Raw genomic sequence first — 25,083 nt, forward strand, 5'->3', positions numbered from 1 at the left:
CTATTTGAGCATCCACAAAACTCTCAGTTCTCCATAGCTCAGAGCTCTATCCAAATACTCTCTCACACGTGCTTCATTCACCGCACAGTAAAAGCTCTGCAAAAGGAAAACTTTTAACATTAAGTCACTTATGCACCCTTGTTTTCCCACACATACCCTGTTTCTTCGCAAAAGAAAACCTTGTAACATCATCCATATATATCATTGTTCATATTCTAGACCCGAGTTATTTCTCAAGCTATTTTAGATCATGTTTAGCATATTGAGAATGTGCAAGGGTTAAGCGTTAAGCTATTTTATCTTAGAGTTAATTATTTGATCTTAGGCATTAATGGTTAAGATATTTTTATTTAAAGTTAGTTATTTGATTTTATTTTATATTTTTCATATGCTTAACATATATATTTTATTAGATTTCTATGTCGAGATACATTTGAGCATTGACCAATAACACTTTTGATGTAACCCCCGCATCAGATGCCAGATGCTAGGATTTTTTCTTCTATCAAATACTTTATGTGGCCCACCCTTTTTTTTAAATGGGTTCTATGGTTTCTAGCCATAAATTTATTTGGCTTGTCATTATTATTTATTTAGCCTCAACACTTTTGCATTAACCTCTGTGACATATACCATGTAACACAATTTTTGCTTCTAGTAGATGCTTTATGTGGCCCACCTTGTGTGGAGTAAAGCTCCACACAAGCAAATCTCTTTACAGTGAAAGTTACACATGTATACATATGGACAATATTTAAATAACTAAATTACAATCTTGTATTTTAACATTTAATTTTAAGGATATTAGTTATTGCTCTTGCAAATTAATACTTTGTCCAGACATATACTAAAAATAAAAAAGAACATAATCAAAGCCTGGAACTAATGATGTAACTTGTGTGATAGATTCCATGTGCTAATATTTTAGCTTGTAGTAGATGATTTATGTGGCCCACACTTTTTTTAAGAAATTAATTTGCTTCTAGAGAGATTTGATTGTAGGGAAGATTCCACATTTTTTGTTCATGAGTTGTGCTTTCTGTTAACACCCAGGTTGTTCCCTATGACTCCCAAGGGAATACGGCCGGGGTAACCACTAACCAATCTTTGGATCACAGCTTCTAGCCAAACTGTGATCAGAGAGGGCTCTCTCTTTATGATTTGTCTCTGTTGTGATGGTGTTTTTAGGCTAGCTATTATGCTCAGGTTTTGGTTGAAGGATTTCTTTCAGGTCTTATGATATAGTGTTTAGATAGTGAAATACCATTGGGCAATGGAGTCTGGAGTTGTGAAATGATTTGATACGCTGGATTGGTGGTGTTCAAACTGTAGGGCCTATTGTGTATTTTAGACAAACAAAATTAGCTTAAATGGTGATGTATGTCAACCAACAGAAAGCAATTAAGAATTTTCTATTAAGTTGGTGAGGTGAAGGTGAACACATTGCACAGGAGCAAAACTTGAATTCCTGTGACAAAGTCCACTGTGAAAGGTGTATTCTGAAAGTGCAGCAATTAAGAATTACACTTATCTAGATTACAGCTGAAGAAAACATTCATAAACAACACATATTGAACTCAGGGTACTCAGTGAATAAATCCTGAAAGTTATTCTTTTTCATTGTTGCTTAGTATTGAAAATCAGATAACATATATGGATTTTAACAAAACAACTAATTGACAGAGAGAGTTACAGAGACTTATTGTATGGTGAAATACACAGGAATCCAGCAGTTATCAACAGACACCAGAACGCATTCAACACTTCAGAAATCCGAGAAATTCCATCGCTTTCTTTATTAAACTTCTGAAAGGATTACAACATAAGAATTTCTTTTGGAGAAATCAACAACAACCTTTGCAAGCTCATGCGAAGGGGGCTTTATAGGAATGCGTATACAAAATATCTCAGGCATTGAGTCATTTGAGAGAGAAAATATCTTCATAAATTTGTTCAGAAAGTAGAGAAGAAGTTATTACAACTTTAAATGCAGCATAAATGCCCTTTATGTCTGTCAGAGGATAATTTTGACCTTTGGAGGTCATTGAGTCGGTTGCAACGCTTAGCTTTAATGCTGATAAATGCGCCTTTATTTCTTGCTGCGCTGTATTTTCTCGGCTTTGCCAGCTGTAGTTTTCTATTTCTGCTTTGTTGGCCGATCCATCTGCTGAGTTGGCTTAGCTTTAATCCGCCGTGCATGCTGATTTTGTTAAACTTTGCTTTGCATGACAACTGATATTTTTAAGAAACAAAATTGTTAAGTGACTCCCTGTTTACAAAATCTTCTGTATTGCGTTTGTCCACCATTCTTGCGTAGGGAGTTGATGCCTGAGAATAACATCCATTGTCTCCTCTGCCTCTGTGTACTTGAAGAAATTGGGAGCCACCCCAAACAGGTGATTGATCTCATTCATTATAAAAAACAGATTCTCGACTCTGTTGTAAAGAGACTGTCTTGTGGCTGGCCCTGTTTCCTCTGAGGTGCTGGGCTTATCATTGATCTGGCTAGTGGCAAATGTATTGACCCTTTTAGCATACTGGTCATGTGTGAACAATCTCCCTGCGCTGTTCAGTAAGCCAGGGAGTCCTCTGCTTTCTAACACTTGAAACTTTTCCAAAAACTTGTTCACCTCAGTCTGCATATCCTGGGTTCTTCTCTCCAATGTCTGGACTAAGTTTCTCAGTGTGAGAACCCTTTTGACCATTTGGATAGTCTCAGTTCTGTTTGTAATTCCCATGGTAGCCAACTGAGAACTTGTTCTATGGTTAAGTACATTGATCATTCTGGTGGCCACTTTAGGCATATTGCTCAATGAAGCTCTTGATCTGTAAACCTCCTTCTGTGCCTTTGGGATGAGCTCTAATTGCTCATGGATTGTCTCAATATATGGCCATTGCACATTGATAGATTGACCAATGTTAGCCCACAGCACTATTTTAAGCTCAGCCACCACCTTATCTAACTTGAGCTCATTCTCTAGCTCTTTGATCATGTCTTTGAGGGCTTTGATTTCCCTGCCCTTTTCTGCCAGTTCTCTCTTTGATTTATCATGTCTGTCATTTACCTTGGCCAACTTATCCCTGGTCTCATTTAACTCTGTCATTTGAGCTTCCAGGATTTGGATTTCATTCTTCAGCTTTTGCATATCCAGGCTTTGGGCCTGCTCTGTAGTTGTTGGCAGTGTTGAAGTAGATGTTGCTGTCTGTTCAGTCTGTTGAGGAGGAGGAGCAGTGATAGGAGCAGTTTCCTCAAGATTTATGATTTGAGGAGGAGGCTGAGAGGTCTGACCCTCTTCTCTTTGTTTTAATGCTGCTTGCAATGCTGCCTTTGCAGCCTCTGATTCTCCTAATTTCTCTTGTGCTTGAACAAGCTCTTTATAAATGGAGATCAACAAATCTGTGGTATCTTTCTCCTGCCTTTGTTGGGCACCTCATCTGTCTGAGGGTGCATGGTGGCTGGGAGTTTGATTTTCTTCCTCATGGCAGCCATGTCAGCATCCCTCAACTTCAAGATTTCATGTATCCCTGAAATATCTTTGGGATCATGCCCAATTTCAATGATTATGTCTTCCAGGGACCTTATTCTGTTGTCCTTCGCCTGGGATGATGCTTTCTCCAATTCCAGTTGAGAGGCTGTGGCATTAAGGCTGCTCTTTAGTTTGTAATTTTCTAATGTTTCATCTGCCAAGGAGGCATACACCATCTCACCAGTCTGTTTATGCAGCTCAATTTTGTCCATTGGGTGTATGTCTTTGGCCATGACTTCCAGATTGGTCCTGAGGTAATCTGAGGCAGATTGGGGATGCAGTGTTGTGGGCATAAAATGACTCATGATCATTTTTCCCTCACCTACATCAAAGGCAGACATAAGTCTTTGCTGATTGGTAGGAGCCATGTTTAGCAGGTGATTGTACAGCTGTATTTTGATAGGATCATTCCTCCTTTTAATGTCTATAAATTGTTGTTTGATGCTTATTTGTCCTTCTTTTTGCTGGCTGGAGGAGCTGACCTCCCCTCCCATGGTCATGTCCTGTTCCTGCTGGAAGGAACTTGCTGAAGCTTCTCTGTTGGGTGGGCCCATGCCCAATGCTTGTCTTATTGCTGCATCATCCTCAGAAAAGTCATTTAATCTTTGTCTCTTCTCTCCCTGGTTGATAGATGAAGTGAGAGGAGTTTCTCTATCCCTTTTTCTGCTTAAGTCCTCCTTCTGTGGAGTTTGGAGGACCGAGGCATCAGTGGTGACTTCTGGCCTAGGAGGCACTATGTTTTGAGCCTGTTGCTCAGTGGAAGTTGGGGTATCCACCACTCTTTCCTGCTGCAAGGGCTGCTGTCTGTCAGGTTGCCCTTCTTCATGCTGCCTTTCCTGCTGTTGTTGATGCTGTTGCTGCTCTACTTGCCGATGTTCTTTATCTAGCTGCTGTGGCTCTATCTCCATTTCCTTTTCTTTTCCCTTCTCTGATATGTTTTCAACAGCTTTTGTAGTTTGCTGTTGGGCAGTTGAGGAGGATGCAGCTGCTCCAATTTGTGTGCTTGGAAGTGAGCTCACCTGTGAACAAAGTTCAAGGTCAGCCATCTTCCTTAGATTCCTTACTGCCCTCAGATTTAGCTCTTCTTGTGATACAGGCTCTTCTAGGGTCCCTCTCCTCCATTTGTCTTGATTAGCATATTTTTCAATGTGAGGGATACTATGATGATCATAGGCAGACAACTTATATTTGAGCCTCCTCATTGTTATAAAATGATTAGGGTCATAGGGTGTCCATGGGAAACTTGTTTGGAGGCCAAGGAACTCAAGCATTCTATCTGCTTCCCTCCATCCTTGCTCCCTCTCGTTATAGATGAGATGGCCAAGTTGGCTTTTCACTTTTAACTGTGCCTTTTTGCCTTTTCCTGAAAAGTGAAGCACATCAACTCTGCCAAATTGCCTAAAATACTCTAGGGCAAATAGCCTCATAGGCACATACTTAGGTAATCTGAATGGAGGCAAATCACACCCATATATCCTGATGACAGTGTGGTGTTGGTAGAAGTACCAATCCCCAATGCTGTAAGATTTAGACAGCTGAAGAATTCTCTGCATGTCATCAGTGAGTCTTGGAGGAGGCGAGCTCATTAGCATTGTCATAGCTGGATGGATGAACTGGTCAATAAATTCACAGTAAGTGTATGGAGAATCAGGTGTAGAGTGGAAGACAGAGGACCAATAGACCACTGATCTAGGATTGCCCTGGGCATCCATTCTTTTGATTGAAAAATGAAATCTGTCATGTTGATGGTACAAAATCAAATGATAGATGTAGGAGGTATATTTGAATACCCTATCTCTCGCCAAATTCATCAATTGCTCATGAATCTTGTCTGATATGTAGGTGGCATAGTCATAGCAGATTGGTGACTTGCCAGGAGCAAACATAAACATCATTGCCAGCACAGTTATGTCAATATGCTCAATTGAATTATATCCCAAGATGGGACTAATCATGTCTGCAAGGTCTCTGCCCAGCCCATTGAGATATACATGACCAATTGGAGGGTACATCACCATGTCAGAGTTAATGTATAATTGATTGAGTTTGATAATTTGAACATCTGTCAGTTTGGCCCCTTGATTTATCAGGTTCACTAGTGACAAAGGGACCAGCTTTTTCTGAGGGTTGAAGCAAAGCATGTCTCTGATAGCTTGAGGGGTAACATAGAAAAGTACTGAACCAGATGGGTCAACAACAGCCCTCTGAGAAGCATCATAATGTTCAGCACACAGGTGGATTAGTTCAGGGAACTGGTTGACCTGAGGGAGCTTGAAAATAGGGAGGAAAGAGTCCCATATACCCAATATATCTGTCCCATTTTCATGCTTGGTTTTCAACTCATTTAACAGATGAATGTGGAATTTGCTGCCCATAATCATTTCTTCTGTAATTTGGTAATCCATATCTGCCAAGGCTTGCCATTTCAAGTTCCTTTGAGGGGCATTCAGAGGCTGAACATTTAGTACTACAGGAGGGACTGATGGGTCCATGGTTTTTCTAGGATTGTGGGTAGAGTTGCTATGCAGAGCAACACAATCAGGTTTTCTTCAATGAAAGATGTGAATTGTAGAGGACAGAGAGTGAATGGGAAGGTTGCAGCAATTGAAATACTGCTCTGAGCCAATAAACCAGTAGCAGGACCGAGCAGAGTGTCTTCTGTGGTGAATTTGGTTACTGAAGGTAGCTGGTTCACGACTGCGCGAACTATCTACAGATTTCAGTTCAATTTGTCCAATGTGGCCTTATAGGAGTGCAATGGATGCACTGGCTGGGTATAAGTGCTGGTTACAGTGTACTTTAATGGTGAAAGCCGAGTTTTCAGGTGTGTTCACAGATTACTCTCGGAATTACGGATAAAACAGACTTCTGGGATAATTATCGAGAATACCTGGTGAATTCGTCGGCAAGAATTGCAAATGCGCGAGTGCTGGAGGCTCTGGCAGTCTCGGAATCCCTTTAGCAAGCTGGTGCTGGTCTGGACGTGAGCCACATGCAGAAATAACAGTAGAGCTTTTTACCAAAAGTAGAAAAAACGTGAAATTTTGGCCTAAATATGGAATTTTGGTAATACTGGCGCGCTTTTTTGCTGACGTCAGCATGACGTCATAGGTGGGGTCAGGGTCGGATGACGTCAGCATGACGTCATCAGGCCAGGTGGCGGGCTCTGATTGGTCTAGGGGGATGATGAAGTGGCATGACAGATCGGCCAATGGTTGAGCGCAAAGGTTGACGTGACGGCATCGGTGGCAGTGACGTGAGGTGACGGGGAGCTGACGTAATATAGGTGGGATGAGGGAAACCGGAAACCGTCAGCGGTTTCATATCGCACCGCTTACGGTACGGGGGAGGTATGTGTCAGGCGTACCTCCGATGAACGGTGGTGGAGACGCGTGGCTACCGTATGACGTACCCAAAATACGGCCATCGGAAGATAACTTTCGGATGGGAGATCCGCTCCGATGCAACGATGGTCGTCAGATCTGGGGGGTCTGATCGGACGGCTATCGGGGAACTGATGTGACCGGGGAATAAGGCGGGTAAACAGCGGACGTCGGAACAACTCCGCTGCGAATAGAGCCGTTGGATCTTCAATCTTTTAATCGGACGGCTGTCGGGAGGACGAAATAGTCAACGGATATGGTGGGGGGGCGGGGATTATTTAATGATTATTTTCGGCATATGTGCATGAGCGGAGAACATTGGACTTATGGGTTTTCGTGAAATTTTTGTGACTATGCGCCCGATCTTTGAACTTTGGGTAAGGGGGAACAAGTGGGTTTTGATGTATTTTTAGCAATTTTGAGCGGGTAAAGGTAGAAACAAGGTTTTATAGGTTTTATGTGTAAATGGGGGCCAAAAGTGAGAAAATGGATTTAAAAAAGGGGAAAGAGGGTTTGGCTTAGGCTTATCAAAATGACCAGATGTCATTTGATCCCTAACATAGGACTTATTGGCTATAATGCCAAGGGGGTGGGTATTTATATAAGATTTGGGGTTTATACACCATGGTGTTATCATTAGTAGGGGAAAGGTGAAAATAGGGGAGTTACATAATAGAATTAGAGGTTAATATGGATGAGGAGGGTAAGTGAGGGGAATACCACTAAGTTTGTTTGAAACTTACTTAGTTTAGGGAGTAGATCAAAATGAAAAGAGTTTTAGACAAGAAATGTGGCTTCTAAAAAGATTAAGAACCACCATGAAACCATAATTCTTCCATGAATCACAAGTGATGAGGGAATGTTAGTAAATGACATGAAAAAGGGAAAAGGGAAGTTAGTCATGCTTTCTGCTGCAACTTGATGAAGAAGAACACCTTGTCAATTGATTGACTTTGCTCTGGTAAACATAGTTAACACATTTGCAATGGTAAAGATAACCTTTCTGCAACCCCAACTACTTACCCAGCTACTTGCCTAGCATTTTTTATTTCTTCTTGGAGGGTGCACTTGGACTTGCAGACCCTTACTTGCCTTTTCTTTTCTTTGGCTTTTCTTTTGTTTTTGTATCCACTTCTACCCTTATTTCTTCCAAGGTCCCAGATTAAGCTGTTGGGAGCCTATTTTCTCTACCTAAGCTACTTGTCTGCCAAGATTAAACAGTTTGGACAGAATTCCTTCTCTAATCTACAACTGGAAATTCAAAACATGGCATGATCCAGATTAGACTGTTGGACCATCCATCAAAATTGGGATGCATTAATCTATTTACACACCTTGTACTTCCTTGGAAATATGTGATCTTTGCATGATCAAAGCAGAGCATATTTGGACCTTCCCTTGCCAATCATGAAATATGAAACCTATTGGTATAGGTAGCTAACAGTGGCTCCACATGGGGATGGTGTTTCATTTGAAAGACCAAGAACAGCAGGTCAGATTGCCTTGCTCCTTGTTTACTCTTGTCCATCTTGTAGTTTGCTGCTTTGAAGTGCCCAAATTGTGTGCTTCTCTTCTTGGTAGACCTCTGATTCTATTTACCTTTTGCTGGTCAGTCAATAAACTTGGAAAACTGCATTTTTACAATCTAAACAGAAAATAATATGTACATCTGCATATATACAAGGGAACCTCAGGTTGCACTCATGGGAAATAGTCAAAATAGTGCTTCAGCATCCTGCCATTGACAGGACCTTCATCCAAGTCAGCTTCAGTTAGACTTTTAAGGAAATAGGTATTATTACCTTGTACTGCTTGGACAGCAAATGGTCCTCTCCAAAGGGAGTCAAATTTTCCATGTTTTCCTTTGTCTTCTCTCCTTGCATCCCACTTGAGGACTTTGTCACCAACATTAAAATTTTCCGCTTTGGTTCTTCTGTCAAAGGCCTTCTTTAGTTTTTCTTGTAATACCTGAGCTCTGCCGAAAACTTGATCTCTGGTTTGCTGCAGACATATGATTTGATTTATCCTTCTTTGCATATCATTTGGTTCAGCTTGGCTTTCTTGAAGAAGCTTCATAACAGGCACTCCTAAGGATGAGGGGAATTTGGCTTCTAGTCCATAAACCAACTCATATGGGCTGGTCCCAATTGATCTTTTGGTTGTTAGTCTATCTGCCCATAAGGCATTGACTAGTTTCTTATGCCAATTCTTTTTATTTTCTTCCAACACCTTCTTTATGATGTTCACCAGGCTTTTGTTTGATGATTCAGCAAGGCCATTTCCTTGGGGATAGTATGCAGTAGAATGGCCCAAAGTAATATGAAATTTATGGCAAAAGTTCACCATTTTCTTGGATCTGAAAGCAGCAGCATTGTCTGTTATTATTTTGTCAGGACAGCCAAATCTAGCCAGTATGTTGTTCTCCAAAAACTGAATGATTATTGAATCATTTGCTTGTCTGCATGGGGCAGCTTCAATCCACTTGGTGAAGTAGTCTGTGGCTGTCAAAATCCATCTGTGTTGTCCTGAAGATGAGGGATGAATTTCCCCAATGAAATCCAAGCCCCATTGTTGAAAAGGTCTCTCTGTTGCAATGGGTCTTAAGGGGAGTGGCAGCAACTGTCTTTTGCCCTCAAACACTTGGCATTTGTGACATGAAGTTGTGAATTTCTTGACATCAGAGAACATGGTGGGCCAGTAATAACCAGCCCTCAGTATTTTGTCCACAGTGGACTTCCAGTACAAATGTCCACCACAGTCTCCTGCATGAAACTCTCGCATGATATTGTTAGTTTCATTTTCCATTAAACAGTGCAGCAATATACCTTCATGGTTTTTCCAAAGCAAATTGCCATCCATTACACAAAATCTTGATGTTTTCATTTTTAAGAACCTACACTTAGTTTTGGACAGTCCTGGGGGAGCACACAGGTTTTGTAACACATAACAGATGTATGAATACCAAGGGGATTTTTCAAAGGCTACATTGATCTTTGGAGTCGCCAGCTCCGTTTCACTGTCCAGCTGATTGATGTCTAGGGCTTGGAAATTTGCTTTTGTCATTAATTTGGCCAGACCTAGCCCTTTTATTAGCTTTGTAGGTTTTATTTCAATGTCAAATTCTAGTATGTTAGCAATCCATTTTCCTCTTCTGCCCTCTAAATTTTCTTGGGTGAGAATGTCTTTAACAATAGGACTTGGCACATATGCTATGACATGGGAATAAAGGATATAAATCCTAAAGTCCTTGATTGCTTTGACCAAAGCATAAGCTTGCTTTTCCATGATCTGATATTTTAAGGGTGCATCTCTAAGAGCTCTGCTAAAGAAAGCAATTGGCTTCTCCTTACCTTGGTCATCTTTTTGTAATAAAACAGCAGCAATAGTATGCTGGGAGGCGAAAGAGAAAATAATAAACTCTCTGTCAAACTGAGGATTGGTCAAGACTGGGGTTTGGGTAAGGGCCAATTTTATACTTTCAAATGCTTGATTGGCTTCAACAGTCCACTTCACTTTTGAGTCCTTTTTCAGCATGTTATTTAATAATCTGATTAGTTCTGCCAAGTTTGGGATAAACCTTCTTAAGAAATTGATTTTTCCCAAGAATCCTTGTAATTCTTTGACATTTCTTGGGTGAGGCATTTGTAGGATAGCTTGTATCCTATCTGGGTCAATTCTAATGCCATCTTTTGAGATGATGTGCCCTAAGAGCTTACCTTCTTCCAAACCAAATAATGATTTCTTAGGATTTAAGGAAATTCCATATTTTCTGCATTTTAAGAAGATCTGTCTCAGATGTTTTATATGTTCTTGGTCTGATTTTGAGAAAGGTGTTAGGTCATCTAGATAAATGACTAAAAAGTCATGAATCTCCTTTGCAAAAGCAATGTCCATTGCTCTTTGAAATGTTGCCCCTGCATTCTTCAATCCAAAAGGCATCTTTACATATTTGAAAGTTCCCCATGGGGTTGTAAATGCTGTTTTGTCCTGATCATCAGGGTGAACTAAGATCTGGTTAAAACCTGAAAATCCATCCAGTAATGAGATCCTTGAGGCCCCCACCACCCTTTGAAGAATGTGATCCATCTTGGGTAAGGGGTAGTTGTCCTTTAAGGATACTTGGTTTAGATTCCTTAAGTCCACACACAGCCTGATCTCACCAGTCTTCTTTCTTGTAGGGACTAAGTTGGAAATCCATTCAGAGAATCTGATTGGTGCTATGATGCCTGCTTTGAACATTTTATGTACCTCTTGTTCCATTGCTGGGAGAAGCATAGGATTGATTCTCCTCAGTTTTTGTTTAAAGGGCTTTTGATCAGGTTTGAGAGGGATGGTGTGTTGGATTACAGAGGTGTCATAGGACTTTAGGTCCTCATAGCTCCATGCAAAAACATCCTGGAACTCTTTGAAGAGGTCAATGTATTTTGGCTTTTGGTCAGGAGGTAAGGAAGCAGATAATTTAATTATCTTGGGTTTGTCAATTGTACCTATGTTGCACTCTTCAATGGCTGCATTCAGGGGCTGCATTTTTGGTTTTCTGGGAATATCATTTGAGTCAAAGATGTCCTCTAGTGGGGTTAGGCCTGTTGGTAGAAAATTGTCTTTTAGCTCAATGATTTCAGTTTCAGCATTGGATACTCCCTCTTCCCAGTCAATTTGTTGAATTTGCTGGATGTTTTCTATATTGAAAATAGTTGGATTCAGCATTTGTTTTGCAGTTCTAGGTGATATTGGCTGAGCAGTCTGTTGAAACTGTGTTTGTGATGGACTTGCTGTCTTAAGTATTTGTGATTGACTTGCTGTCTCATTGTCAATATTTAATCCTGCAAATTCTTGCTGCAGAGTTAAAAAATGGTTTATTTGCTTGTCATCCTCAAATACTTGCCAATCATTGATGTTGTTTGGAATGGAGGGTCTGTGTTTTACCTCAGCTGTGAAACAATGGTGGGGCTCAAAGGGCAACTTGCAGGTACTTGCAAAGGTGGCTAAACTATGAGCATGTAGATTTTGGGTTCTGGGAATTTTAGTAATTCGGAATTCAGAGAAAAAATTTAGTATCTCAGCAACAGCAGACCTATAAGTCCTTAGTCTTTTGTCATTGGTGACAAAGTTCCCTTTCACTTGTTGGATGACTAAATCTGAATCTCCCATGATTGAAACCCTGGCAGCTTGTAAGAACTTTGCCAACTTGAGTCCTAGTAAAAGGGCTTCGTATTCTGCCATGTTATTAGTACATCTGAAATTCAATCTATAGGCTCTGCCTTCTGCATGACTATTTTCTTTATTGTGTACCCAAACTCCGGCCCCTGCCCCTAATTTGTTGACTGAGCCATCAAATTCAAGGAACCATAGAATATCTTGTTGGGAAGGAGATTTTATGATCTGTTCATGGGCTGGTAATGTAAGTAGCAGTTGTGGTTTTTTCTCTAGCTTGTCTCCTAGGGCAGTCTCATCATTTAATTGAATGTTTTTGACAACTAAGGCAGCAGCACTATCTAATGTTTGATTGACTGTTGTTTTATGAGTGATACTACTCTCATTTGCATCTTCCTCTTGTATGAACATCTTGGTTTCAACTTCACCTTTTGAGGGAGTAGTTGTATTATTGAAGAGAATGTATGAGTCTATGTCTGAATGGACAGCATATATAGGAAAATTTTGAGGTTTTTCTTCACTGCTGACCATGTACTTCATTAGTGTTTCTCTGTACAGTCTTTTTGGTTGCCCAAACACAGAGATGGTAGCATATGACATGTCTAATTGTAGGGAACCTTGGAGTTTGGCTCCCCATGATCTTGATAACAGCATTCCATACTTAGGTGGGATATCAGCAACTACCACATCCATTAGGATTGTCTTGTTTGGGTATTGAACTAGAGAGACACATAAGTCTTTTATGAGACCTAGACACTTGACTTGGCTGGAGTCAAAGGAAAACAGATCCTTGTATGGTCTTGTTATGTCCAAATTCAATCTTTCCATGACTGCTTTTGGCATAAGGTTGTGAGAGGCACCTGAATCAAACATTGCATTATGTAATATTTTATCATGAATATGTAAACTGACATAGAAAGGCAGTACCCCTGTGACTACTGTTTTTCCATCCACTTCTGGGCCAAACAGGAGTTCTGGGGTGTCATCCAGTACATTGACATCATCTTTGTTGCTAGTGAGTTGAAGGGACCTTTTGATTTGCAATTTATAGCTGTCATGCTTGGCTAATTCCAAGAGAGGAATAGCTATTTTTATTTTGCCAATTTCTGTTTCAAGGTCAAAAGGTTTCTCAGATTGGGTCTTGGGGTTATAGGTGACAGTTCTTTCCTTGTTCATTAAGTCTCCTTCTAGATTTTTATCTTGACTTTGAGATTTATCCTTTTTACTCATCTCTTGAGGAGTAGCATTTAAATTAGAATGAGAAGATGAAGTGTCCAGAGACTGCTGTCTTAAGGACAGTGGCTCAGTGATTTCTTCAACAATCACTTCTTCTGTAGGTGAATTTATTTTGTCACTAGGTTGTGTGACTATAACTCTTTCAGGCTGCTGATTATCCTTTTTCTTTTCAGGCTGGTTAACATTCACAGTTCTGCTCCTCAGCTTGTATTGTTTATGGACTTCGTAAACAGCAGTGTCATAGCCTTGTTTGAAGTCAAAGGATTCACCTGATTTAGTTTGGAATAGTTTGATTTCATCATCTTCATGATCTTCTTGTGTTAAGAAAACTTGACTTTCACCATCTAGACCCATTAAATTAATCTCAGGATCTTCATTGGGCTCAGCTGATGTGGAAGTTTCTGCATAATTTTCCTGGAAAGGGGGTCTTATGTCCTGGTCAGCACTGGTCTTGCCAATGTTTGGGTTTGGATTTCTCCTAAAATTTGGATTCCTAGGAGGATTATTTTGTGGTGCTTCCCATGATGCTTTTCTCTCCACTGATTCTACCCTATCACCCAACCTTTTCATACCATTAAGTATTGCATCAAGTTTTTGATCAAAGGCTGTAGTTTCTTCTTTGTATATGCTTCTCTTTTCTAACCTTGCCCTGTTTCTTTTGGCAATCAGGTTTGCTTCTACTGTGACAACAGCCTTCTGGGCGTCTTCAAGGGTTTCAGGTTCTCTTTCCTTCAACTGATATGCCATGTCAGGATCAAATCCATCAGGGAATTTGTACAAGGCCAAATCAGGAGGAGGTCTGAGGTTTTGTGGTATTGCATTGTACACATTGTTGAATCTAGCACAATACTCCAGAACGGTCTCTTGCGGACCTCTCTTGATTGTTTCATATTCAGCAAGTATGTGCAGGGGATCTTTCTTCTTCTCCCATCTGGTAGTAAAGGCTTGATACAGTTCATCAGGAGTTGCAATGGAGTTTTCATTCAGGGATCTAAACCAAGTTCTTACATCCCCAGTTAGGCTTTGAACAAACATCCTCATTCTGACACTGTCATCATCTATTTCATAGGTCTCAAAATGGTCTTGCATCTTCTTCGCATGCTGGACAGCTGTCAGAGGGCCATTGGAGTCAAAATATGAGATTTTGGTTTGGTAGTCTTGAGGTAGAACTGCAGCATTAGCTGGTATTCGCAAGGGTGCATATCTGTTAGCCATATTTGGAGGGTTGGGTATATTAATAGGGGTTGCTGGGATAATAGGAACGATGGGTACCACAGGGATAACAAGTAAAGCGGTACCAAGAGTATTGGTCAGGGGAATATGTTCAGTGGATGACGATGTGAGAGGAGGACTGTGAGAAGTGGATGGTGAACTAGGGGAAGTAGGGGTAGACCGGAAAAGAACTTTTATTGGAGTAGAAATGGGGTTGGGATGAACTGTATGAGGGGTTAAGTCAACAGGCTGCTCCTGCCTTTGCTGCCTCCTAATGTTTCTTGGGATGGTATTTGGATTATCAACAATGATGGGTGGATTAGGGTCAGGATTTGCCCTAGTATGCCGTGGATTTTTCTTAGGAGCCAGCTTCTAATTGTTTTTTAGGATTTTGTAGGAAATTTTAATATCTGGAAGGACTGGATGAAGATTTTGGAATGGCTATGTATATTTCAAAGCTAAGATGAAGATTCCCTAAATAAGCTCTTCCCTAAAGCTGTCACTGTGATGCAGAAACAGTTTTAAGGCCTCTTGGCTGATTTCAGGCTTGATGGTAGCTATGGAAGATAAATAGCAATTTAACAAATCCTAAAAAGTCCCCAGTGGAGTCGCCAATTATGTTAACACCCAGGTTGTTCCCTATGACTCCCAAGGGAATACGGCCGGGGTAACCACTAACCAATCTTTGGATCACAGCTTCTAGCCAAACTGTGATCAGAGAGGGCTCTCTCTTTATGATTTGTCTCTGTTATGATGGTGTTTTTAGGCTAGCTATTATGCTCAGGTTTTGGTTTATGTTTTGGTTGAAGGATTTCTTTCAGGTCTTATGATATAGTGTTTAGATAGTGAAATACCATTGGGCAATGGAGTCTGGAGTTGTGAAATGATTTGATACGCTGGATTGGTGGTGTTCAAACTGCAGGGCCTATTGTGTATTTTAGACAAACAAAATTAGTTTAAATGGTGATGTATGTCAACCAACAGAAAGCAATTAAGAATTTTCTATTAAGTTGGTGAGGTGAAGGTGAACACACTGCACAGGAGCAAAACTTGAATTCCTGTGACAAAGTCCACTGTGAAAGGTGTATTCTGAAAGTGCAGCAATTAAGAATTACACTTATCTAGATTACAGCTGAAGAAAACATTCATAAACAACACAGATTGAACTCAGGGTACTCAGTGAATAAATCCTGAAAGTTATTCTTTTTCATTGTTGCTTAGTATTGAAAATCAGATAACATATATGGATTTTAACAAAACAACTAATTGACAGAGAGAGTTACAGAGACTTATTGTATGGTGAAATACACAGGAATCCAGCAGTTATCAACAGACACCAGAACGCATTCAACACTTCAGAAATCCGAGAAATTCCATCGCTTTCTTTATTAAACTTCTGAAAGGATTACAGCGTAAGAATTTCTTTTGGAGAAATCAACAACAACCTTTGCAAGCTCATGCGAAGGGGGCTTTATAGGAATGTGTATACAAAATATCTCAGGCATTGAGTCATCTGAGAGAGAAAATATCTTCATAAATTTGTTCAGAAAGTAGAGAAGAAGTTATTACAACTTTAAATGCAGCATAAATGCCCTTTATGTCTGTCAGAGGATAATTTTGACCTTTGGAGGTCATTGAGTCGGTTGCAACGCTTAGCTTTAATGCTGATAAATGCGCCTTTATTTCTTGCTGCGCTGTATTTTCTCGGCTTTGCCAGCTGTAGTTTTCTATTTCTGCTTTGTTGGCCGATCCATCTGCTGAGTTGGCTCAGCTTTAATCCGTCGTGCATGCTGATTTTGTTAAACTTTGCTTTGCATGACAACTGATATTTTTAAGAAACAAAATTGTTAAGTGACTCCCTGTTTACAAAATCTTCTATATTGCGTTTGTCCACCATTCTTGCGTAGGGAGTTGATGCCTGAGAATAGCATCCATTGTCTCCTCTGCCTCTGTGTACTTGAAGAAATTGGGAGCCACCCCAAACAGGTGATTGATCTCATTCATTATAAAAAACAGATTCTCGACTCTGTTGTAAAGAGACTGTCCTGTGGCTGGCCCTGTTTCCTCTGAGGTGCTGGGCTTATCACTGATCTGGCTAGTGGCAAATGTATTGACCCTTTTAGCATACTGGTCATGTGTGAACAATCTCCCTGCGTTGTTCAGTAAGCCAGGGAGTCCTCTGCTTTCTAACACTTGAAACTTTTCCAAAAATTTGTTCACCTCAGTCTGCATATCGTGAGTTCTTCTCTCCAATGTCTGCACTAAGTTTCTCAGTGTGAGAACCCTTTTGACCATTTGGATAGTCTCAGTTCTGTTTGTAATTCCCATGGTAGCCAACTGAGAACTTGTTCTATGGTTAAGTACATTGATCATTCTGGTGGCCACTTCAGGCATATTGCTCAATGAAGCTCTTGATCTGTAAACCTCCTTCTGTGCCTTTGGGATGAGCTCTAATTGCTCATGGATTGTCTCAATATATGGCCATTGCACATTGATAGATTGACCAATGTTAGCCCACAGCACGATTTTAAGCTCAGCCACCACCTTATCTAACTTGAGCTCATTCTCTAGCTCTTTGATCTTGTCTTTGAGGGCTTTGATTTCCCTGCCCTTTTCTGCCACTTCTCTCTTTGATTTATCATGTCTATCATTTACCTTGGCCAACTTATCCCTGGTCTCATTTAACTCTGTCGTTTGAGCTTCCAGGATTTGGATTTCATTCTTCAGCTTTTGCATATCCAGGCTTTGGGCCTGCTCTGTAGTTGTTGGCATTGCTGAAGTAGATGTTGCTGTCTGTTCAGTCTGTTGAGGAGGAGGAGCAGTGATAGGAGCAGTTTCCTCAAGATTTATGATTTGAGTAGGAGGCTGAGAGGTCTGACCCTCTTCTCTTTGTTTTAATGCTGCTTGCAATGCTGCCTTTGCAGCCTCTGATTCTCCTAATTTCTCTTGTGCTTGAACAAGCTCTTTATAAATGGAGATCAACAAATCTGTGGTATCTTTCTCCTGCCTTTGTTGGGCTACCTCATCTGTCTGAGGGTGCATGGTGGCTGGGAGTTTGATTTTCTTCCTCATGGCAGCCATGTCAGCATCCCTCAACTTCAAGATTTCCTGTATCCCTGAAATATCTTTGGGATCATGCCCAATTTCAATGATTATGTCTTCCAGGGACCTTATTCTGTTGTCCTTCGCCTGGGATGATGCTTTCTCCAATTCCAGTTGAGAGGCTGTGGCATTAAGGCTGCTCTTTAGTTTGTAATTTTCTAATGTTTCATCTGCCAAGGAGGCATACACCATCTCACCAGTCTGTTTATGCAGCTCAATTTTGTCCATTGGGTGTATGTCTTTGGCCATGACTTCCAGGTTGGTCCTGAGGTAATCTGAGGCAGATTGGGGATGCAGTGCTGTGGGCATAAAATGACTCATGATCATTTTTCCCTCACCTACATCAAAGGAAGATATAAGTCTTTGCTGATTGGTAGGAGCCATGTTTAGCAGGTGATTGTACAGCTGTATTTTGATAGGATCATTCCTCCTTTTAATGTCTATAAATTGTTGTTTGATGCTTATTTGTCCTTCTTTTTGTTGGCTGGAGGAGCTGACCTCCCCTCCCATGGTCCTGTCCTGTTCCTGCTGGAAGGAACTTGCTGAAGCTTCTCTGCTGGGTGGGCCCATGCCCAATGCTTGTCTTATTGCTGCATCATCCTCAGAAAAGTCATTTAATCTTTGTCTCTTCTCTCCCTGGTTGATAGATGAAGTGAGAGGATTTTCTCTATCCCTTTTTCTGCTTAAGTCCTCCTTCTGTGGAGTTTGGAGGACCGAGGCATCAGTGGTGACTTCTGGCCTAGGAGGCACTATGTTTTGAGCCTGTTGCTCAGTGGAAGTTGGGGTATCCACCACTCTTTCCTGCTGCAAGGGCTGCTGTCTGTCAGGTTGCCCTTCTTCATGCTGCCTTTCCTGCTGTTGTTGATGCTGTTGCTTCTCTGCTTGCCGCTGTTCTTTATCTAGCTGTTGTGGCTCTATCTCCATTTCCTTTTCTTTTCCCTTCTCTGATATATTTTCAACAGCTTTTGTAGTTTGCTGTTGGGCAGTTGAGGAGGATGCAGCTGCTCCAATTTGTGTGCTTGGAAGTGAGCTCACCTGTGAACAAAGTTCAAGGTCAGCCATCTTCCTTAGATTCCTTACTGCCCTCAGATTTAGCTCTTCTTGTGATACAGGCTCTTCTAGGGTCCCTCTCCTCCATTTGTCTTGATTAGCATATTTTTCAATGTGAGGGATACTATGATGATCATAGGCATACAACTTATATTTGAGCCTCCTCATTGTTATAAAATGATTAGGGTCATAGGGTGTCCATGGGAAACTTGTTTGGAGGCCAAGGAACTCAAGCATTCTATCTGCTTCCCTCCATCCTTGCTCCCTCTCGTTATAGATGAGATGGCCAAGTTGGCTTTTCACTTTTAACTGTGCCTTTTTTCCTTTTCCTGAAAAGTGAAGCACATCAACTCTGCCAAATTGCCTAAAATACTCTAGGGCAAATAGCCTCATAGGCACATACTTAGGTAATCTAAATGGAGGCAAATCACACCCATATATCCTGATGACAGTGTGGTGTTGGTAGAAGTACCAATCCGCAATGCTGTAAGATTTAGACAGCTGAAGAATTCTCTGCATGTCATCAGTGAGTCTTGGAGGAGGCGAGCTCATTAGCATTGTCATAGCTGGATGGATGAACTGGTCAATAAATTCATAGTAAGTGTATGGAGAATCAGGTGTAGAGTGAAAGATAGAGGACCAATAGATCACTGATCTAGGATTGCCCTGGGCATCCATTCTTTTGATTGAAAAATGAAATCTGTCATGTTGATGGTACAAAATCAAATGATAGATGTAGGAGGTATATCTGAATACCCTATCTCTCGCCAAATTCATCAATTGCTCATGAATCTTGTCTGATATGTAGGTGGCATAGTCATAGCAGATTGGTGACTTGCCAGGAGCAAACATAAACATCATTGCCAGCACAGTTATGTCAATATGCTCAATTGAATTATATCCCAAGATGGGACTAATCATGTCTGCAAGGTCTCTACCCAGCCCATTGAGATATACATGACCAATTGGAGGGTACATCACCATGTCAGAGTTAATGTATAATTGATTGAGTTTGATAATTTGAACATCTGTCAGTTTGGCCCCTTGATTTATCAGGTTCACTAGTGACAAAGGGACCAGCTTTTTCTGAGGGTTGAAGCAAAGCATGTCTCTGATAGCTTGAGGGGTAGCATAGAAAAGTACTGAACCAGATGGGTCAACAACAGCCCTCTGAGAAGCATCATAATGTTCAGCACACAGGTGGATTAGTTCAGGGAACTGGTTGACCTGAGGGAGCTTGAAAATAGGGAGGAAAGAGTCCCATATACCCAATATATCTGTCCCATTTTCATGCTTGGTTTTCAACTCATTTAACAGATGAATGTGGAATTTGCTGCCCATAATCATTTCTTCTGTAATTTGGTAATCCATATCTGCCAAGGCTTGCCATTTCAAGTTCCTTTGAGGGGCATTCAGAGGCTGAACATTTAGTACTACAGGAGGGACTGATGGGTCCATGGTTTTTCTAGGATTGTGGGTAGAGTTGCTATGCAGAGCAACACAATCAGGTTTTATTCAATGAAAGATGTGAATTGTAGAGGACAGAGAGTGAATGGGAAGGTTGCAGCAATTGAAATACTGCTTTGAACCAATAAACCAGTAGCAGGACTGAGCAGAGTGTCTTCTGTGGTAAATTTGGTTCCTGAAGGTAGCTGGTTCACGATTGCGCGAACTAACTACGAATTTCAGTTCAATTTGTCCAATGTGGCCTTATAGGAGTGTAATGGCTGCACTGGCTGGGTATAAGTGCTGGTTACAGTGTACTTTAATGGTGAAATCGGAGTTTTCAGGTCTGTTCACAGATTACTCTCGGAATTACGGATAAAACGGACTTATGGGATAATTATCGAGAATACCTGGTGAATTCGTCGGCAAGAATGGCAAATGCGCGAGTGCTGGAGGCTCTGGCGGTCTCGGAATCCCTTTAGCAAGCTGGTGCTGGTCTGGACGTGAGCCACATGTAGAAATAATAGTGGAGCTTTTTACCAAAAGTAGAAAAAAACGTGAAATTTTGGCCTAAATATGGAATTTTGGTAATACTGGCGCGCTTTTTTGCTTACGTCAACATGACGTCATAGGTGGGGTCAGGGTCGGATGACGTCAGCATGACGTCATCAGGCCAGGTGGCGGGCTCTGATTGGTCCAGGGGGATGATGAAGTGGCATGACAGATCAGCCAATGGTTGAGCGCAAAGGTTGACGTGACGGCATCGGTGGCAGTGACGTGAGGTGACGGGGAGCTGACGTAATATAGGTGGGATGAGGGAAACCGGAAACCGTCAGCGGTTTCATATCGCACCGCTTACGGTACGGGGAGGTATGTGTCAGGTGTACCTCCGATGAATGGTGGTGGAGACGTGTGGCTACCGTATGACGTACCCAAAATACGGCCATCGGAAGATAACTTTCGGATGGGAGATACGCTCCGATGCAACGATGGTCGTCAGATCTGGGGGGTCTGATCGAACGGCTATCGGGGAACTGATGTGACCGGGGAATAAGGCGGGTAAACAGCGGACGTCGGAACAACTCCGCTGCGAATAGAGCCGTTGGATCTTCAATCTTTTAATCGGACGACTGTCGGGAGGACGAAATAGTCAACGGATATGGTGGGGGGGCGGGGATTATTTAATGATTATTTTCGGCATATGTGCATGAGCGGAGAACATTGGACTTATGGGTTTTCGTGAAATTTTTGTGACTATGCGCCCGATCTTTGAACTTTGGGTAAGGGGGAACAAGTGGGTTTTGATGTATTTTTAGCAATTTTGAGCGGGTAAAGGTAGAAACAAGGTTTTATAGGTTTTATGTGTAAATGGGGGCCAAAAGTGAGAAAATGGATTTAAAAAAGGGGAAAGAGGGTTTGGCTTAGGCTTATCAAAATGACCAGATGTCATTTGATCCCTAACATAGGACTTATTGGCTATAATGCCAAGGGGGTGGGTATTTATATAAGATTTGGGGTTTATACACCATGGTGTTATCATTAGTAGGGGAAAGGTGAAAATAGGGGAGTTACATAATAGAATTAGAGGTTAATATGGATGAGGAGGGTAAGTGAGGGGAATACCACTAAGTTTGTTTGAAACTTACTTAGTTTAGGGAGTAGATCAAAATGAAAAGAGTTTTAGACAAGAAATGTGGCTTCTAAAAAGATTAAGAACCACCATGAAACCATAATTCTTCCATGAATCACAAGTGATGAGGGAATGTTAGTAAATGACATGAAAAAGGGAAAAGGGAAGTTAGTCATGCTTTCTGCTGCAACTTGATGAAGAAGAACACCTTGTCAACTGATTGACTTTGCTCTGGTAAACATAGTTAACACATTTGCAATGGTAAAGATAACCTTTCTGCAACCCCAACTACTTACCCAGCTACTTGCCTAGAATTTTTTATTTCTTCTTGGAGGGTGCACTTGGACTTGCAGACCCTTACTTGCCTTTTCTTTTCTTTGGCTTTTCTTTTGTTTTTGTATCCACTTCTACCCTTATTTCTTCCAAGGTCCCAGATTAAGCTGTTGGGAGCCTATTTTCTCTACCTAAGCTACTTGTCCGCCAAGATTAAACAGTTTGGACAGACTTCCTTCTCTAATCTACAACTGGAAATTCAAAACATGGCATGATCCAGATTAGACTGTTGGACCATCCATCAAAATTGGGATGCATTAATCTATTTACGCACCTTGTACTTCCTTGGAAATATGTGATCTTTGCATGATCAAAGCAGAGCATATTTGGACCTTCCCTTGCCAATCATGAAATATGAAACCTATTGGTATAGGTAGCTAACACTTTCTATGTTTTTCAATGAACTTAAATGTTTTATTCGTAAGAAAATTAGTATAGACCATGCTCATAGCATCTTATATCAACAGAACATTTTACAAGTGGAGTTGATGCAAAGGTGGAAGCGTGCTGGTTTGGAGAAAACGTATTCCCCTATGCACTTTCTCTTGCACATAATTATAAATAGCTTATATATAACAATGGTTATTATAATACGATTGTGAATTTTTTTTTATCCATCTTCATGACTACAGGGAAATAAGACATAATCAAAAGGTACAAATTCCATAGCACATATTTTTTAGCTACCACACATCTACAAGGAGCATCGTTTGCTTTTATTTTTTGTGTAAGTTAGAATTTGTATTATAAAGAAAATATAGTACAAGACTTCTGCAGCTGCAGAAAACGGGCCGCTAAACAGCAGGCCTAGCCACAGTAGACTAAAGGAAAAGACGGCCCACCACGCAGGGCGGCAGAGAAACACTTAGGCTGAAAGGGCAGCCGGAAAGGATAAAAAATCCACCTCGGCTCCCAGGAGAGGCAGAGAAAAGATTACAGCTAGGCTAACAGAAACTAGAAAAAGAGGGAGAACCGGCCAAAACCAAAGATTCTACACAACTAGGGTGGAATCATTTGGTCGTCCTTTTTTCCCTTTCTTTTTGCCTACTTTGACCCAGCCACCTGGACTTTGCTGGTTTGGGATGATCTGTAGACTGCGTTGGGCTGAGGGAGAAAGCTCCTTGTCTGAATCCGAAGGAGAAGTCTCATGAGAACGCTTCTGAGAAATAGGAGGGACTGAGACTTCCTTATGACAAACTGAAGTTGAGACCTGTGCTGGCTTTTCGGCCAAGATTTCCTCATCTGGCTCCTCATCCTCTTCATCAGAGCTGGAAGAGACATCCAATGGGGGAGGATCATGAGGCATCCATTTTTTTGACTTTGGCTTGGAGTTGGCCTTCTTTTTTGGGGGGGGCAAGGAAGGACACGAATTTTGAAGGTGCCCTGTGAGATGACAAATTCGGCAACGAAAGGCTGTATTCTCGAAATCCAGGGATTGAGTCCAATGGAAGTCTCCTATTTTAAGAATGATTTGATCGGGGAGTCCTTTGCTTATGTCTATCTCTGCGCAGATTCTGGCGTAGGTGTAAATTCCTTTTTCCACTCTTGAGTAGTCTGCGTTGAGGAAACGTCCTAAAGAATTACCGATTCCTTCAAAGACAGCATAGTGCCATAGGTGCGCTGGAAGGTTGTGAAGTCTAACCCAGATTGGCAGTTTGGTAATGACTGCTGTGGATGGATCGAAATCTGGGAACCATGGAGTTAGGAATAAACCCGCAGAATTCCAAAACCAAGGGCCTTCTGTTAGGACTCTTTGGTAGTCCGCGCTCTCACCAAACAGGGTGATGAAAAATCCTTTTGAACAAAGAATGATCCTGCAATTCTTGGTCCAATTTGAGTGAATCCACTGATACAGATCTGCTGTGCGAGGCCAGAGACCATTGAACCTGCCTATGATGCCTGTTTCTGCATACACCTGGTGATTTATTTCCATCGAAGAATCATTTATTTCAATGGATGGGACTTCCTCCAGCTTGTCTACTAAGAAAGTCTTAGGAACTTGAGCTGGTGGGAATTTATTCTTGGGCTTCTGAGCATGGACGGCATCCTTATAAGAAAATTCTGCAGCAGAGGAAGACTGTCCAACAGCTCCCCCTCTTAGTCGAAGGGAAAGAGTGATGGATGCATTTCTCTGAATGTTATAACAGGACAGGGGACAGGAATCCTCCAGTTGTTTGCCTTCATAGATGAGACGCTGAAACCCTGTAGGAATCCCCGCCTTAATTTCCAGGAGTAGCTTGAGGTGCTGCACCAGATCTGAAGATCTCACCCATTGCAGCAATGTCTTGCCGGAAAAAAGTACAATCAGAACCTGGAATGGTTCTGAGACTTCTGTACTCTGCGGGCTGCTGTGACCCTGAAAGCCAGGAATACTTGAATGCACGCAACTATCAGCGCATTCCGTTTGATCTGAAACAGAGCCCAGGGCTCTGTTTGGGAAAAAGTCTCGAAGTGGCATTTTGTCAAACAGATGCCACTCATCCTCCTTGGTTCCGATAATGACCTTGGGCATGATGGAGAATCGCCTGGCCTGGATTGCATGCAGGTTAGTGTCCTCAGACAGACCAGCCAGATATGCCTCCGCCGCTTCTCGCAGCGCAGCAACTACTGACGTCGGCAACCTCAAATCTGTCTTGAAGTCCTGGGCGAGCTTCCGCATCCATCGCTGGAAGGGCAACTTCCGCGTTAGCAGCTCAGTGCTCTTCTGGTGCTTTCGTGTTCCACGAAGGGCAACCGTGCAAGGCTTGAGACTGTGGGGTTTTCTCACTCCTCCCGTCGTCGGGGCAAACTTCCGAGTCGCCTTGGTAGCCAGTTGCTTCCTCGGCACCTTCCCGCCTATGGAGTTACGAGCTCTACGTTTTGTTCTCGCCTCCTCCCCATATAAAACAGCTTGCATCTTTGACCAGCCTTTAGGAGCTAGAAGCTCCACGACCTTTGCAACGGCTGAGGCCTGCACCGCTACGGCCATGGCGGGGCACGAAACTTGGGCATCTTCCACTGTGCTCGCCAT

General features: G+C 41.7%; 1 protein-coding gene across 1 annotated transcript; it reads right to left on the reverse strand.

Moving 5' to 3' along the window:
• Positions 1–25,083, reverse strand: LOC149249837 (histone H3.2-like). Its single transcript, XM_089453496.1, has 3 exons — positions 24,577–25,083; positions 16,733–16,816; positions 1–96 (listed from the first exon to the last, which is right to left on the reverse strand). The coding sequence occupies exons 1-3, from the start codon at positions 25,081–25,083 to the stop codon at positions 1–3; spliced, it is 687 nt and encodes a 228-aa protein (XP_089309622.1).

Source organism: Pinus tabuliformis, chromosome 7 (genome assembly GCF_031772625.1).
Source record: "Pinus tabuliformis cultivar Carrire ecotype Pingquan chromosome 7, CPIR1, whole genome shotgun sequence".
Lineage (NCBI taxonomy): Eukaryota > Viridiplantae > Streptophyta > Pinopsida > Pinales > Pinaceae > Pinus > Pinus tabuliformis.

Bases quoted from the DNA above. Each gene is read 5' to 3' on its own strand.
- LOC149249837 (XM_089453496.1), bottom strand. From the start codon at position 25,083: ATGGCGAGCACAGTGGAAGATGCCCAAGTTTCGTGCCCCGCCATGGCC. The intron at 16,817-24,576 runs GTCATTATCGGA...AACAGAACTGAG, and splicing joins GATTCTCCATCATGCCCAAG to ACTATCCAAATGGTCAAAAG. The intron at 97-16,732 runs GTGAACAAATTT...TTCCTTTTGCAG, and splicing joins CTCACGATATGCAGACTGAG to AGCTTTTACTGTGCGGTGAA.